The following is an 18,199-nucleotide window of genomic DNA, read 5'->3' on the forward strand; positions in this document are numbered from 1 at the left end:
TGTGGGAGGATCAGGCTGAAGGAGTTCTGCACTGAGGAATGGACAAAGGAGCTCTTTGATTGGGGGCAGTCGCTCTGGCAGGAACTTTCAAAAGTTAATTGAAGGAGTCTGTGGGAAGGCAAAGGGACGTCTGGCAAGTGGCAAGCTTCAAAAGTGTGTTAACCAGGGTTCAGGGTAAGCACAGTCCTCTTAGAGTGAAGAGCAAGGCTGGTAGACGTAGGGAATGCTGGATGACTCGGGATATTGAGGCCCTGGTCAAGAAGAAGAAAGGGGCACATGACATGCATAGGCACTGGGATCAAGTGAATCCCTTGAAGAGTATAGTGGGTGTAGGAGTAGAGTTAAGAGAGAAATCAGGAGAGCAAAAAAGGGACACGAGATTGTTTTGGCAGAGAAGGCAAAGGAAAATCCAAAGAACTTCTGCAAATACATAAAGGGCAAAGGAGTAACAAGGGAGAGAGTAGGGCTTCTTAAGAATCAACAAGGTCATCTATGTGCCGATCCACAGGGATGGGTGAGATCCTAAATGAATATTTCTCATCAGTATTTAGTGTTGAGAAAAGCATGGATGTTAGTGAACTTGGGGAAATAAATAGTGATGTCTTGAGGAGCGTACATATTACAGAGAAAGAGATGCTGGAAGTCTTAAAGAGCATCAAGAAGTGTATCCCAGGACATTGTGGGAGGCTAGGGAGGAAATTGCGGGTCCCCTAGCCGAGATATTTGAATCATCGATAGTCACAGGTGAGGTGCCTGAAGATTGGAGAGTGGCAAATGTTGTGCCTTCGTTTAAAAAGGGCTTCAGGGAAAAGCCTGGGAACTACAGGCCAGTGAGCCTCACATCTGTGGTGCATAGTTGTTGGAAGGTATTTTGAGAGACAGGACCAACAGGCATTAAGAGACGCAAGGACTGATTAGGGACACTCAGGATGGCTTTGTGAGTGGAAAATCATGTCTCACAAATTTGATTGAGTTTTTTGAAGGGGTAACCAGGAAGGTGGATGAGGGCAGTGCAGTTGATGTTGTCTACATGGACTTTAGCAAGGCCTTTGACAAGGTACCGCATGGTTGGTTGTTGCATGAGGTTAAATCTCACGGGATCCAGGGTGAGATATCTAAATTGATACAAAAGTGGCTTCTGGACAGAAGCCAGAGTGTGGTTGTAGAGGGTTGTCTTTAAAACTGGAGGCCTGTGGCCAGCGGTATGCCTCAGGGATCAGTACTGGGTCCACTGTTATTTGTCATGTATATTAATGATTTGGATGATAATATAGGTAGCATGGTTTGCAGATTACACCAAGATTGGTGGCATAGTGCACAGCGAAGAAAGTTATCTTCGATTGCAACGGGATCTTGATCAATTGGGCCAGTGAGCTGACGAATGGCAGATGGAGTTTAAGTTAGACAAATGCGAGGTGATGCATTTTGGTAGATTGAACCAGGGCAGGACTTACACAGTTAATGGGAGGACGTTGGGGAGAGTTACAGAACAAAGAGTTCTAAGGGTACATGTTCAGAGCTCCTTGAAAGTGGAGTCACAGGTGGACAGAGTGGTGAAAAAGGCATCGGCATGCTTGGATTCATTGGTCAGAACATTGAATACAGGAGTTGGGATGTCTTGTTGAAGTTGGACAAGACATTGGTGAGGCCACACTTGGAATACTGTGTACAGTTCTGGTCACCCTATTATAGAAAGGACATTATTAAACTGGAAAGAGTGCAGAAAAGATTTACTAGGATGCTACCGGGACTTGATGGACTGAGTTATAAGGAGAGGCTGGATAGACTGGGACTTTTTTCTCTGGAGCGTAGGAGGCTGAGGGGCGATCTTATAGAGGTCTATAAAATAATGAGGGGCATAGATCAGCTGGACAGTCAATATATTTTCCCAAAGATAGGGAAGTCTAAAACCAGAGGGCATAAGTTCAATGAGAGGGGAGAGATAGAAAAGTTCCAGAGGGGCATTTTTTTTGCACAGCAGGTGGTGAGTATCTGGAACAAGCTGCCAGAGGCAGCAGCAGTGGTGGGTACAATCTTGTCTTTTAAAAAGCATTTAGACAGTTACATGGGTAAGATGGGTATGGAGGGATATGGGCCAAATGCGGGCAATTGGGATTAGTTTAGTGGTTTAAACAAAAAGGGCATCATGGACAAGTTGGGCCGAAGGGCCAGTTTCTATGCTGCAAACCACTGTGACTCTGTGACTCTATGACTCTATCTCTGAAAATAAACAGCGGACACAAAGCGGATTAGGAGGAACAACAACGGAATAATTGCCTCGAGATGGAAATGGGGAATTAATTTGGTGATTGATGGATTTCACCCAAAGGTTCAAAATGACCGAGCTGTGATCAGGACAATAACCAGAGTCAGACAGAATTTCACCCCCATGGTTCCAGTTAGAGCTTCAGAAACAGAGACAGTGATCACTGACTGGACCAGAACTGCAATTGGAGAAGTTGAAACAGTCAGTGGAATGGTATGAGGTCGAACGTGACTCCCTGTCTCCGCCCATTTTTACATCTTCAAACTGGCGCTTCCTCTAAAAGGAATGGGTGATCTTGCATAAGTGATCAGAGAGCTCCCTCCCGTGGAAAGCACTGCCGCACATTGGAAACAGGTACACACACGGCCACCTGCAAAGACTGACACATATTGAGATATTAGAATCATAGAATCCGTACAGTACAGAAGAATGCCATTCGGCCCAGCGAGTCCGTACCGGCCACAAGACCACCCAGGCCCTATTCCCGTAACCTCATATATTTACTCCGTTAATCCTCCTGACACTAGGGTCAATTTATCATGGCTAATGAACCAAACCTGCACATCTTTGGATTGTGGGAGGAAACCGGAGCACCTGAGGAAACCCAGCAGACACCGGGAGTGCAAATACACACACGGCCACGTGCAAAGGCTAACACATGTAAGGATATATAACCATATAGATATATGCCCAGGCACTGACATCAACGTCCCTCGTTATAAATACAGAATTATTCTGTAGATTTGTGATATATATTAGTCTCAGCTGTTAACCATGATAATACATGAATAACGCCACCTCCGTGTTCACTAGAAGCGTCGTATACCACACAATATCAACAAAGTATAGACACAGGGACAAGTAAACACAGTGATTTGCCTCACAAATTTGATAGAATTTTTTGAGGAGGTAACTAGGTGTGTTGATGAAGGTAGGGCGGTTGATGTCATATACATGGATTTTAGTAAGGCGTTTGATAAGGTCCCCCATGGTCGGCTTATGATGAAAGTAAGGAGGTGTGGGATAGAGGGAAAGTTGGCCGATTGGATAGGTAACTGGCTATCTGATCGAAGACAGAGGGTGGTGGTGGATGGAAAATTTTCGGACTGGAGGCAGGTTGCTAGCGGAGTGCCGCAGGAATCGGTGCTTGGTCCTCTGCTCTTTGTGATTTTTATTAATGACTTAGAGGAGGGGGCTGAAGGGTGGATCAGTAAATTTGCTGATGACACCAAGATTGGTGGAGTAGTGGATGAGGTGGAGGGGTGTTGTAGGCTGCAAAGAGACATAGATAGGATGCAAAGCTGGGCTGAAAAATGGCAAATGGAGTTTAACCCTGATAAATGTGAGGTGATTCATTTTGGTAGGACAAATTTAAATGTGGATTACAGGGTCAAAGGTAGGGTTCTGAAGACTGTGGAGGAACAGAGAGATCTTGGGGTCCATATCCACAGATCTCTAAAGGTTGCCACTCAAGTGGATAGAGCTGTGAAGAAGGCCAATAGTGTGTTAGCTTTTATTAACAGGGGGTTGGAGTTTAAGAGCCGTGGGGTTATGCTGCAACTGTACAGGACCTTGGTGAGACCGCATTTGGAATATTGCGTGCAGTTCTGGTCACCTCACTATAAGAAGGGTGTGGAAGCGCTGGAAAGAGTGCAGAGGAGATTTACCAGGATGCTGCCTGGTTTGGAGTGTCGGTCTTATGAGGAAAGGTTGAGGGAGCTGGGGCTGTTCTCTCTGGAGCGGAGGAGATTGAGGGGAGACTTAATAGAGGTTTATAAAATGATGAAGGGGATAGATCGAGTGAACGTTCAAAGACTATTTCCTCGGGTGGATGGAGCTATTACAAGGGGGCATAACTATAGGGTTCATGGTGGGAGATATAGGAAGGATATCAGAGGTAGGTTCTTCACGCAGAGAGTGGTTGGGGTGTGGAATGGACTGCCTGCAGTGATAGTGGAGTCAGACACTTTAGGAACATTTAAGCGGTTATTGGATAGGCACATGGAGCACACCAGGATGGTAGGGAGTGGGATAGCTTGATCTTGGTTTCAGATGAAGGTCGGCACAACATCGTGGGCCGAAGGGCCTGTTCTGTGCTGTACTGTTCTATGTTCTATGTTCTATGATCGATTCTCAAACCGATCGACTCAAACATAGACACACAGTCACTGAGGAAGATAAACAATCAGATTAACACAGCCATAGACACACTAAAGAGAAGTGCGCCCATTGACAATGCCAAAAACGTACTAGTTCCAGAGTAAACTCCCTGAACTGGAATTCCCTGGGGTCGTGTCAGTGCGGCAATATCCCGTTAGATAATCATTGCGATGAAACTGTCCATTTTAACAACAGGAACAGCCAGAAATCTATTTCTTATCAATGGTGATCATTAATTGATGACTACAAGCAATTGACGACTATTGGAGAATAAGCAACAATGCTTATTTATTTTTATTTTTTTACAGTCATATTCTGGATGTGTCCGTGTCATGTTTAAAGTTTGTTTATTAGTGTCACAAGTGGGATTACATTCATACTGCAATTAAGTTACTGTAAAAATCCCCTGGTCGCCACACTCCGGATACACTCAGGGAGAACTTTAACATGGTAATGCACCGAACCAGTGCGTCTTTTGGACTGTGGGAGAAAACCAGAGCACACAGAAGAAACCCACGCAGACACAGGAAGAACATGCAAACTGCACACAGACCCAAGCCAGGAATCGAACCCGGGTCCCTGGCGTGGTGAGGCAGCTACGTGCCACCATGCCACCCCGTGTGAGATCAGTGTATGCAAGGTAGATTTCCCACCCATTCTCAATGTTATCGGATCAAATGTTCGGGACACAGGAGACAACACAAGGAGACTGCTTTGGGTGCAGGTCATTCATTCTCCTCTGTTCTATTCCACATTCTGTGGAAAGTTGTGGAGTTAATTAGTTATATTAGATATAATTCAGAAATAATGAGGAGATGCTTCATCCGATTAAACTCGTTTTGTAAATTCGATATGAAATCAATTGCATAAATAAATATATGTCTACATTGAAAGCTATATCGGGAAGCTGTATCCAATCCTTCGTCCCATTGGGTCAAGGAAACGTTGTTACTTAAAGCACACTGTATGTACACGGATTCCACAGAAACTCCTTCTTCAAATGGGGATTGGACAATGACTTGAAAGGGAGAAAAATCAGCTTCATGGAATGAGAGGAGGAAACTGAAATGAGAACAAAGAACAGTGCAGCACAGGAACAGGCCCTTCGGCCCACCAAGCCCGCACCGATACATCAGTTGGGTAGCTCGTAATCAAATAATTGGCATAGGCATTGTGGGTCGAAGGGCCTCTTATTGTTGCCTGCCATTGTCAACCATTTTCAATCATTCTTGGATCAATATGTCTACAGCATTCACAATGAGTGTTGCAACATTTCAAGAGAGTCCCATTGGGTGCTTGCAAGTGGTGATTGCATTCACCTCACACACGAAAGCTCCCCAGTTCAAAGCCATGCCGGAATGTTATTAGTATTTGTTCTTTAAGGATGAGGGAAGTTTACATGATTTAAATTTGTTGCTGAGCATTATCCGAAACTCGATATTAAAGCCATATTATCTTTGCTAAGACCTCGGCCTCAAAATCTTTCAGCAAAATCTGAAATCTTGTACTTTTATGACGCAATGAAAGGAAATAGAGGTCCCTTTTTGACACCGTGTTCATATCAGCAACTCGTTCAGTCCACAACAGAATTTAATGGCTTTATTGATGCAGACGAACAAAGTTAATCACCATCTGAAACATATCTAAAAGTATAAATGATGTGGAGATGCCGACGTTGGGCTGGGGTAAACACAGTAAGGAATTTAACAACACCAGGTTAAAGTCCAACAGGTTTATTTGGTAGCTAGTGGCGTTTGCTACCAAATAAACCTGTTGGGCTTTAACCTGGTGTTGTTAGACTCCTAACAGTATAAAGACAGGCATACGTGAAACTGTAACTGAACTAGAGGAAATAGCGCACATTGCACAGAACCATCTTTTTAACATCGTTGTTCAGAGTAAAGAATTAGGAAAAGCCTCTCAGACAGATGAGGAAATCGAGAATCAGTGCGGATCTGCTGGGCTTCCTGCAGATGAACGAGATGTAGGCGCCAGAATGTTTCACTCGCAGAGTAAAGAGGGGTCAAGTATAACTAACAGATCATTCTTAAATCTCTTCCCTTTAAAGATATATGATTTTGTTTAAAAGCTGACTGTCTCAAATAAGCGCCATGGGATGTGTATTACCCAGTGACTCGATTCTTTTGTTGGTCAGTCATGCTTGCAATTCAATGTTGTATATTTCAGAAATATTTAGTTCAGAATGAGGTGATATGTAATTAATAAAAATATATTAATATTAAACATTGAAAAGCAAACAAGCACTGGGTGGAGCTGATTAAAATTATTCGAAGGAAGATGAGAATGATGCATTAATGATTGAGCAGAAATCATTGCTCCTTAGATATTTGCTGGACGACCGCTTATAAATGTTGAAGTTGAAGATAAGTTGAGAAATCAAGTTGAAAGAAATGTTTTTTGTCTTGTATTAATTGACATGGGCTCTCAGTGTAACAATTAGAACCTGCAGCAACACAGTGGAGGTGAACATTGTGGTCAGGCCAATTGGTGGCGCTATGCTGTCAGTTGTTTCTGTAGTGTAGTGGTTATCACGTTCGCCTAACACGCGAAAGGTCCCCGGTTCGAAACCGGGCAGAAACATTAATTTACTCATTCATTGTGAGAGTAGTTTTGCATGGTTTCAGCTTTTGCTGCACATATTCCGAATCTCGATGTTGCAGCCATATTATCTTTGCTCTAAACTCGGCCACAAATGCTCTCAGCAAAATCAGAAATGCTGTAGTTTGAGACGCAATGAGGAAATAAATGTGTGTATTTGGACACCGTGCGCAGATCAGCAACTTGTTCAAACCACAACAGAACTTAATGGTTTTATAAATGCAGACTAACATAGTTAATCACCATCTGAAACATGTCAAATAGTATTGTGTGCTCATAAAGACAGACACAAGTGAAACTGTAAATGAACTAGAGGAAATGGCAGACATTGCCCAGAAGCCTCTTTTTAAAATTGTTCTTCATAATAAAGAAATAGGAAAAAGCACTCAGGCAGATGAAGAAATCGAGACTCAGTGTAGATCTGCTGGACTTTCCTATAGATGAACGGGATTTAAGCACCAGAATATTTCACACGCAAAATAAAGAGGGATCAAGTATAACTAACAGATCATTCTTAAATCTCTTCCCTTTAAAGATATCTGATTTTGTTTAGATGCTGACTGTCTCAAATAAGTATCATGGGGTGTGTATTACCCAGTGAGTCGATTTCTTTTATTGGTCAGTCATGTTTGCAATTCAATGTTGCATATTCCCGAGATATTCAATTCAGAATGAAGACGTATGTATTACATACATGTATTAATATTTAATATCGAATAACAAAACAAATATTGAGTAACCAGCCAACGATTCAAGTCTGGATGACCCTTCATCAGAGCTAAGAGCAAAGAAAAGCAGAAAAGATTTAAATTATGGGTGGAAGGGTGGAAGGGGGATGCTGTAATTGGACAAAGGGAATGCAAATGAGGATAAAGATGGCTGAGAGAGATGCTAAAAATGTCCATTAAGCGATCAGAATAGCAGAGCAGAGGTAAAGGTGGTTAAGGCAGTTGCCCTGAAAGAGGAGTGGGGGGGTGGGGGTGGGGGGGTGGCGGGGGCGGTGGTGGGGGGGGGCGGTGGTGGGGGGGGGGGGGGGCGGTGGTGGGGGGGGGCGGGGGGGAGAGGCAAGAAGGAGAGCAGGAATGAAGAAATGGAAAAATGGAAATGAGAAAGAAGTATGATAAAAATGGGTAAATGAGATGAAAAGAACAAACAGTATCATAGAAATCATACAGTGCAGAAGGAGGCCATTCGGCCCATCGAGTCTGCACCGACCACAATCCCACCCAGGCCCTACCCCCCACATATTTACCCACTAATCCCTCTAACCTACGCATCTCAGGGGCAATTTTAACCTGGCCAATCAACCTAACCTGCACATCTTTGGACTGTGGGAGGAAACCGGAGCACCCGGAGGAAACCCACGCAAACACGAGGAGAATGTGCAAACTCCACACAGACAGTGACCCGAGCCGGGAATCGAACCCGGGAGCTGTGAAGCACCAGTGCTAACCACTGTGCTACCGTGCCGCCCCATGAAACAAAATATTTGGAAAGGGGATAAAGGTGGCGGGGCGAGTTCATGCTCTGAAGTTATTGAACTCAATGTTTATTCCAGAAGGCTGTAAAGTGTCCAATCGGAAGATGAGGCGCTGTTCCTCCAGTTTGCGTTGGGGTTCATTCAAACATTGAAAAAGGCCAAGGACGGACATGTGGACAGGAGAGCAGGGTGCTGTGTTGAAGTGGCAAGAACTGGAAGTTCTGGGTCCTGCTTGCAGACGGACTGAAGGTGTTCAGCAAAGCGATCACCCAGTTTGTGTTTGGTCTCTCCAATGTAGGAGAGTAGACTTCATGGGGAGGAGCGAATGCAATAGACTAGACTGAAGGAGATGCATGTGAATCGCTGCTTCACCTGAAAGGGGTGTTTAGGACCTGGGATGGTGAGCAGGGAGGAGGTAAAGGGGCAGGTGTTGCACCGTCTACCATTGCATGGGAAGATGCTGTGGGTAGGGGATGGGATGTTGGGTGGGATGGAGGTGTGGACCAGGGTGCCCCAGAGAGAACTTTCCTTGTGGAATGCTGATGGGTGTGAGGGGTGAGGTGAAGATGTGTTGAGGAGTGGGCTTCATGCTGGAGTTGGCAGCAATGGCGGAGGATGATACTTTGAACACGGAGGCTGGTTTCTGGTCTGGTAAAAAGTGAGGACAAGGGGAGCCCTGTTCTCTTTCTGGGAGCGAGTGCGAGCAGTGGGGCATGAGTTGGACACAGTCAGGAGCCCTGTCAACCACAGTGGGTGGACTCCACACAGTCACCCAAGGCAAGAATCGAACCCAGGTCCCAAGCACTGTAAGGCAGCAATGCTAACCACTGTTCCACCCGGAAGGATCAGCCTGGTGGTAGCTTTACTCATGATATCCAGTTGCACTGGAGGTAGAATTGGAAGGAAATAAAAGTAAAATACTGCGGATGTTGGAATTGGGAAACTTAAACTGAAAATACTGGATAAACTCAGCAGACCTGGCGGCATCTGTGGAGAAACCTATTAACAATGGATTCTTATGATTTTGGTTGCTGAATGAGGAGACAAGGTCCTTTCGGTTTTATTGACGTTTTATGCGGCGTTACGGTTGAAGCGATAAAAGCAATATTTTAAATATCTCTGATATTAAGTGATGTCCATCTTTGTGTGGGGCAGACGTCCTCCGTTTGGAGGGAAGATGAAGAACCAATGTGCCCTTAACAAAGATGGCGGCGATGTGGGGGGGCGGGGCAATGGGCGGTGTACGCAGAACGCTGAGGAGGTTGGGATCGCACATGCGCATTGCAGCGGGAGTGTTTTGTTGACGGAAGCGCGCGGGTTCTTCTCCGGATCGGAATCAGATTTGAAAGGGGGGGACGGTTAACGGTGGCAGGCGTTGCCATGGCGGCAGGGGCGGGGCTCGCCAACAGCGCGCGCTGGCAGAATTGGACCCTCGAGCTCAACCTGAGTGACAGCAGCAGCAGGTGCGGAGGCCGCGCGGGGAACCGAGGGCTCGAGTCGGAGGCAAGCCGGGTCAGCCCGCCTCTCCAGCGAAGGCGACCTGGGGATGTGACGCCAACCCAAAACTTCCCAACCCCGGGTTTTTCACTTCTCTTTTACCCCTCACCGAGCTGCTCAGCACAAAGCAGCCCCTCAAATCCCCCAGAAACCACTCAGACCCCACTTGGCATCTTTTCCCCAGGTCATGACCCTGAGATGCCCTTTTGGTTTCAGCCCCTCCACCTGATCAGGTGCCAACTGCGGTGGTGGTTGGGGGAACGATTGCTCGTTTCCAGGGCCGGGTCCTGAACTGGATCTCTCTCAATATCCCGCAGTGTTTGTTTTCAAGATACAATTTGGTACATCTGGTGATTTGTCGCTTTGTCCCTAAATGGAGGGCAAGCGGATTGGCACCCTGATTATCAATTCACACTAAATCCACTTCTGCATCCCTCCATTACCCTGGCAGTTTGGTACACGCAATGGCAGTGTGTGTCTGAGGTTTGCCCAAGCTTTAGTTCGTGCTGGCACTATTGCCACCACGTTGGGGTCCTCAAAAGAGAGACTCCTTCTTTAAAGAAGGTCTTGAAAGAGTGACCAACTTGTGTTTTCTGTTTCTCATAGGAGCCGTGATCAACAGTGTGGCCAGAGAGACTCCATGTACCCAGTCGCATATTCGGACAAACAGCTACCGGACATCTGCGTCCAAGAAACAGACCGGATCCTGGTTGAGAAAGTAAGTTGGATTTGAATGTGTCTTTAGTGGGTGGCTGACAACGCCCCTGGTTTGTCCACGGTGGTCAAGTACCTTGGTGAACCACAGCAGCCTGTGTGATAAAGGGTTAATCGTCATCCTTACTTCCAGGCCTGGGTATAAGATCAGTATATGGCCTCCCCTAACCGGCCCCCTTTACTGATACCCTGCTCACTTTCTGTTTTCAGCGCTGCTGGGACATTGCCTTGGGCCCATTGAAGCAGCTGCCCATGAATCTGTTCATCATGTAAATGACTGGCAACACAATCTCCATCCTCCCTATCATGATGGTGTGCATGATGGCCTGGAGACCCATACAGGCCTTGATGTCCATGTCAGCAAGTGAGTATTGTATTGAATCTACAGCTCAGAAACAGCTCTGAACCGGCATCACTTGAGTGCAGCTTAGAATAGAGTTCTGGGAGTTGGGTAATTAAGGGAGTTAGGGAAGGAAGGGAAAGGGGTGCCCTTTTGCTTTCTAACTTTCTCAGCCTTTGGGAAGTGATCTTACTCTTCTACAGGAGAAGAAGCTAGATTTTTGGTGAGTATCTGCTCAGTAACTAAAATTTATTCTGTTCCTAAGGATCAAAATAGTATAGCAACAGGTGGTAAGGTTAATAAAATACTTAAAAACAAAAATAAATTATCATTGGATAAAAGAAACAGTTTATTAGTACACATTCAAGCTGCAGCATTTGGGAGTTCCTGGGTGTCAGTTTGATCCAGGGCAAACAGGCATAGAGGTTTACAGCATGGAAACAGACCGTTCGGCCCAACTTGTCCATGCCACCCTTTTTTTAAAACCCCTGAGCTAGTCCCAATTGTCTGCATTTCGCCTATATCCCTCTATACCCATTTTACCCATGTAACTGTCTAAATGCTTTTTAAAATACAAAATTGTACCCCCCTCTACTACTACCTCTGGCAGATTCTTCCAGACACTCATCACCCTCTGTGCAAAACAATTGCCCCTCTGGACACTTTTCTAACTCTCCCCTCTTACCTTAAACCTATGCCCTCTAGTTTTAGATTCCCCTACCTTTGGGAAAAGATATTGACTATCGAGCTGACCTATGCCCCTCATTATTTTATAGGCCTCTAGAACATCATCCTCAGCCTCCTCAGCTCCAGAGAAAAAAGTTCCAGTCTATCCAGCCTCTCCTTATTACTCAAACCATCAAGTCCGGTAGCATCCTAGTAAATCTCTTCTAGTTTAATAATATCCTTTCTATAAGAGGGTGACCAGAACTGTACACAGTATTCCAAGTGTGGCCTTACCAATGTCTTGGACAACTTCAACAAGACGTCCCAACTCCTGTATTCAATGTTCTGACCAATGAAACCAAGCATGCCGAATGTCTTCTTCACCACTCTGTCCACCTGTGACTCCACTTTCAAGGAGCTATGAACATGTACCCTTCAATCTCTTTGTTCTGTAACTCTCCCCAACGCCTCCCATTAACTGAGTAAGTCATACATAGAACATAGAACAGTACAGCACAGAACAGGCCCTTCGGCCCACGATGTTGTGCCGAGCTTCATCCGAAACCAAGATCAAGCTATCCCACTCCCTATCATCCTGGTGTGCTCCATGTGCCTATCCAATAACCGCTTAAATGTTCCTCAAGTGTCTGACTCCACTATCACTGCAGGCAGTCCATTCCACATCCCAGCCACTCTCTGAGTAAAGAACCTACCTCGGACATCCTTCCTATATCTCCCACCATGAACCCTATAGTTATGCCCCCTTGTAATAGCTCCAGCCACCCGAGGAAATAGTCTTTGAACGTTCACTCTATCTATCCCCTTCATAATTTTATAAACCTCTATTAAGTCTCCCCTCAGCCTCCCCCGCTCCAGAGAGAACAGCCCTAGCTCCCTTACCCTTTCCTCATAAGACCTACCCTCCAAACCAGGCAGCATCCTGGTAAATCTCCTTTGCACTCTTTCCAGCGCTTCCACGTCCTCCTTATAGTGAGGTGACCAGAACTGCACACAATATTCCAAATGTGGTCTCACCAAGGTCCTGTACAGTTGCAGCATAACCCCACGGCTCTTAAACTCCAACCCCCTGTTAATAAAAGCTAACACACTATAGGCCTTCTTCACAGCTCTATCCACTTGAGTGGCAACCTTCAGAGATCTGTGGATATGGACCCCAAGATCTCTCTGTTCCTCCACAGTCTTCAGAACCCTACCTTTGACGTTGTAATCCACATTTAAATTTGTCGTACCAAAATGAATCACCTCACATTTATCAGGGTTAAACTCCATCTGCCATTTTTCAGCCCAGCTTTGCATCCTATCTATGTCTCTTTGCAGTGTACAACAGCCCTCCACCTCATCCACTACTCCACCAATCTTGGTGTCATCAGCAAATTTACTGATCCACCCTTCAGCCCCCTCCTCTAGTCATTCATAAAAATCACAAATAGCAGAGGACCAAGCACTGATCCGTGTGGCACTCCGCTAGCAACCTGCCTCCAATCCGAAAATTTTCCATCCACCACCACCCTCTGTCTTCGATCAGATAGCCAGTTACCTATCCAATCGGCCAACTTTCCCTCTATCCCACACCTCCTCACTTTCATCATAAGCCGACTATGGGGGACCTTATCAAACGCCTTACTAAAATCCATGTATATGACATCAACTGCCCTACCTTCATCAACACACTTAGTTACCTCCTCAAAAAATTCTATCAAATTTGTGAGGCATGACATGCCCTTCACGAATCCGTGCTGACTATCCCGGATTAATCCGCATCTTTCTAAATGGTCGTAAATCCCATCCCTCAGGACCTTTTCCATCAACTTACCAACCACCGAAGTAAGACTAACCGGCCAATAATTACCAGGGTCATTTCTATTCCCTTTCTTAAACAGAGGAACAACACCCGCCACTCTCCAGTCCTCTGGCACCATCCCCGTGGACAGTGAGGACCCAAAGATCAAAGCCAAAGGCTCTGCAATCTCATCCCTTGCCTCCCAAAGAATCCTAGGATATATTTCATCAGGCCCAGGGGACTTATCGACCTTCAGTTTATTCAAAACTGCCAGTACATCCTCCCTCCGAACATCTACTTCCTCCAGCCGATTAGCCTGTAACACCTTCTCTTCCTCAAAAACATGGCCCCTCTCCTTGTTGAACACTTAAGAAAAGTATTCATTCATCACCTCTCCTATCTCTCCTGACTCCATACACAAGTTCCCACTGCCGTCCTTGACCGGCCCCAGCCTCACCCTGGTCATTCTTTTATTCCTCACATAAGAGTAAAAAGCCTTGGGGTTTTCCTTGATCCGACCCGCCAAGGACTTCTCATGTCCCCTCTAGCTCTCCTAAGCCCCTTTTTCAGCTCATTCCTTGCTAACTTGTAACCCTCAATCGAGCCATCTGAACCTTGTTTCCTCATCCCTACATAAGCTTCCCTCTTCCTTTTTGCAAGACATTCCACCTCTTTTGTGAACCATGGTTCCCTCACTCGGCCATTTCCTCCCTGCCTGACAGGAACATACCTATCAAGGACACACAGTATTTGTTCCTTGAAGAAGTTCCACTTTTCATTAGTTCCTTTCCCTGACAGTTTCTGTTCCCATCTTATGCCCCCTAATTCGTGCCTAATCGCATCATAATTACCTCTCCCCCAATTGTAATCCTTGCCCTGCCGCATGGCCCTATCCTTCTCCATTGCAAGAACAAAAGACACCGAATTGTGGTCACTATCTCCAAAGTGCTCTCCCACAACCAAATCTAACACTTGGCCCGGTTCATTTCCCAGTACCAAATCCAATGTGGCCCCACCTCTTGTCGGCCTATCCACATATTGTGTCAGGAAACCCTCCTGCACACACTGCACAAAAACTGCCCCATCCGAACTATTCAACCTACAAAGGTACCAATCAATATTTGGAAAGTTAAAGTCCCCCATGACAACTACCCTGTGACCCCCGCACCTATCCATAATCTGCTTCGCAATTTCTTCCTCCACCTGGTTTCAGCAGCAGATGATCTGAGGCCAGGACAAAGTGGGGCGATGTCACTGAGGTGGAAATAGGTAGTGTAGGTGGTGATGTGGCAAATAGAGTTAAATACAGATCAGTGTGAGGTGTTGCATCATGGGAAGTCAAATCAAGGTAGAACTTTCACGGTGAATGGGAGGACCTCAGAGAGTATCATGGAACAGAGGGACCTTGGAGTTCAGGTGCACGGTTCTCTTAAGATGGCGTCACGTGTAGATAGGGCAGTGAAGAAGGCTTTTGACATGCTGGCCTTTATCAGTCAGGGCATTGAGTATAGAAGTTGGGAAGTTATGTTGCAGTTGTACAGGACTTTGGTGAGGCTGCACCTGGAATATTGTGTTCAGTTTTGGTCACCTTGATTTGGAAAGATGTTACTAAACTGGAGAGAGTGCAGAAGAGATTTACAAGGATGTTGCCAGGACTCAAGTTGTTGGGAGAGATTGGATGAGTTAGGACTTTTTTCTTTGGAGCGTAGGAGACTGAGGGGTGATCTTATAGATGTGTGTAAGATCATGAGAGGCATGGATAGGTTGAATGCACTCAGTCTTTTTCCCAGGGTTGGGGAATTAAGAATTAGAGGGCATAAGCTTAAGTAAAGAGGAGAAAGAATGAATGGGAACCTGAGGAGCAGCTTTTTTACACAGAGGTGGTACGTATGTGGAATGAGCGGCCGGAGGAAGTGGTTGAGGCAGGGACATTGTCAACATTTAAAAGGCATTTGGACAGATACATGGATAGGAAAGGTTTAGAGGGTTATGGGCCAAATGGAGTTAGCTCACATGGGCATTTTTGGTGGGCATGGACCAGTTTGGGCCGAAGGGCCTGTCTCCATGCTGTAGATTCTATGAGGATATGTTTGGAAGCTCAGTTTGAAGTGAAACATGTCACTGAGGTTGTGAATACTCCGGTTCAGCCTCAGACAGTCGCAATGGGGACAGATGGAGTCAGTGGTTAGGAAGTGGGATTTGTTGCAGGGCTGAAGATGACAGCCTTCATCTTCCAATATTTAACAAAGGCAATTACTGCTCATCCAGTCCTGGGTGTCAGACAAGGGAGGATGGTGTATGAAATTGGAGGGAATTTGGAGATGATGGTGTTCACATACACCTCTTACCCTGATCCTTCTCGGTGGGCAGGTTAACGGTTTTAAGGTTCAAATCTCTGGTTGAGTTGTAGATACATAAAGTCCCTCCTTTGCCCCCACCTCTCTCTCCATCCATTGAGGCCAGAGCCTTGTGTAGACCCAGACTGGATGGCAGATTCCCTTCCCTGAAAGGCATTAGTGAACCAGTTGGGTTTTTGTGACAATCCAGCAGTTTCCATGGTAACTTTTTCCTGGTGCCGGCCCCACAAATGACCAGATTCATTCAGCTCAATTTGACAACCTGCCTTTGTGTTTTTGTGGGATCTCTCTCACTCCCTCTTTTCTGTTTTGAATCAATTTCACAGAGTTTTAGAAGGGGAGGATTTGCAGTCAGGAAACTCAAACCAAACATCAAATCAGGATCTGACTGAGTCGCCCAATTTATCGTAACCTGAATATAACTGAACCTTGAGCATGGAAGGAAAAAGCACCGTTCACAGTGGGGTGAAACTGTACACGTGTTCTGTGTGTGGACAAGGATTTAGACAATCATCTGGCCTGTCAAGACACAAGTGCAGTCACACTGAGGAGAAACCGTGGAAATGTGGGGAAGGATTCAGAGACCTGTCTGAGCTGGAAATTCACCAATACAGTAACACTGGGGAGAGGCTGTTCACCTGCTCTGAGTGTGGGAGAGGATTCACTCAGTCATCCACCCTGCTGACACACCAGCGAGTTCACACTGGAGAGAGGCCATTTATCTGCTCCGAGTGTGGAAAGGGATTCACTCAATCATCTAACCTGCTGACACACCAGCGCACTCACACTCGGGAGAAACCATTCACCTGCTCTGAATGTGGGATGCGATTCACTCAGTCATTCAACCTGCTGAGACACCAGCGGGTTCACAAGGGAGAGAGGCCATTCACCTGCTCCGAGTGTGGGAAGGGATTCACTCAGTCATCTACCCTGCAGACACACCAGCGAGTTCACACAGAGGAAAGACCATTTAAATGCCCAGAATGTGACAAGTGCTATAAAAGTTTAAAGGAAGTGATGTTCCATCAGCGTGTTCACACTGAGGAGAGACCATTTAAATGCCCAGACTGCGAGAAGTGCTATAGAGGTTCCAGGGAACTAATGTTCCATCAACGTGTTCACACTGATGAGAGACCGTTCAGGTGCTCTCACTGTGGGACTGGGTTCAGGTGGTCATCTCAACTCACTGAACACCAGCGAATTCACACTGGGGAGAGGCCGTTCACCTGCACTGACTGTGGGAAGGGATTCACTCGGACATCACACCTCATGGCACATCAGCAAGTTCACACCGATGAGAGACCGTTCAAATGTCCAGATTGTTGGAAGTGCTGTAAAAGTTCCAGCAATCTAGTGTCCCATCAACGTGTTCACAGTGAGGAGAGACCTTTTAAATGTCCAGACTGCGGGAAATGCTATAAAAGCTGCAGCGATCTGATGTCTCATCAACGTGGCCACACTGATGAGAGACCGTTCAAGTGCACTCACTGCGGGACTGGGTTCAGGCGACCATCCCAACTCACTGTCCACCAGCGAATTCACACTGGGGAGAGGCCGTTCACCTGCTCCAAATGTGGAAAGGGATTCACTCAGAAATACAACCTGTTGAGCCATCAGCGAGTTGACAAGTGACTGCTGGAGTTTGATTCTGCTGTTTATCACAAATCACAAACATGTTGATTGTGGTCATTCGCCTCTGATGTAAATAAATTTGAGCCCGCAAATAAATACTAATGTCCTGGATGAAAGTCAAATCAATCTGCTTTTATGTTAAACAAACAATCTGTTGAAACTTTTTATTCTCTCAAGTTTGTTCCTTTTAAATGGCTCTCCCTCTCCCCTGTCTCCTCCATCCTGACCCCCAACAAAAAGTGTGATGAAGTCATGGAGCTTCTTTGTTACTAGGATTGAGCCAACCCAATCAGCTGCCCCTGCTGCTTCCCTCTCTTCCACCCTCCCACTGAGCCAAACTAATGTGTCTAAAGCCTTTCCCTGTCTGAGCCCCGAACCCACATCTTTCAACAGTTTCTTTCCTGTTTTGCCCTGACTCTATTTCCACTAAATTGCTGACCATCCAACTTCCCCATATTGGCTGATATTGTTAATGATTCTCTCCCTCTCTTCTGGTTTTGTTCCTCTCACTTTTAAATACACAAATATCACCCTTTCTGAAAAAAAACCCTTTTGATCCCACTTTGCTTGCAAATTATGGCCCCATCTCCAGCCTCCCTTTCCTCTCCAAAGTCTTTGAACTTGGTGTCTCCCAAGGAGACTTTTGGTCTCCTACTTGGGCAGCAAG

At 45.9% G+C, this 18,199-nt stretch overlaps 1 protein-coding gene and 1 non-coding gene across 6 annotated transcripts in view; both read left to right on the top strand.

Annotated features, from left to right (window-relative positions):
- Positions 1-17,695, top strand: part of LOC144483231 (uncharacterized) — a 192,866-nt gene extending 175,171 nt beyond the window's left edge. The window contains exons 1-4 of one of the 5 annotated variants that reach the window (XM_078202006.1): positions 9,792-9,988; positions 10,629-10,740; positions 10,947-11,100; positions 16,227-17,695. In XM_078202006.1, coding sequence (XP_078058132.1) covers positions 16,336-17,532 — 1,197 coding nt within the window. In that variant the 5' untranslated portion in view covers positions 9,792-9,988; positions 10,629-10,740; positions 10,947-11,100; positions 16,227-16,335 and the 3' untranslated portion in view covers positions 17,533-17,695. Of the gene's footprint in view, positions 1-9,791; positions 9,989-10,628; positions 10,741-10,946; positions 11,101-16,226 lie in introns of those variants that run through there. The other 4 variants (XM_078202003.1, XM_078202007.1, XM_078202004.1 and 1 more) reach the window with 4 other exon arrangements.
- Positions 6,955-7,027, top strand: trnav-aac (transfer RNA valine (anticodon AAC)). The gene has a single exon. It is a non-coding gene; the product is annotated as a tRNA-Val (tRNA).
- Positions 17,696-18,199: the final 504 nt, after the last annotated feature.

Source organism: Mustelus asterias, unplaced genomic scaffold (genome assembly GCF_964213995.1).
Source record: "Mustelus asterias unplaced genomic scaffold, sMusAst1.hap1.1 HAP1_SCAFFOLD_50, whole genome shotgun sequence".
NCBI classification, from domain to species: domain Eukaryota; kingdom Metazoa; phylum Chordata; class Chondrichthyes; order Carcharhiniformes; family Triakidae; genus Mustelus; species Mustelus asterias.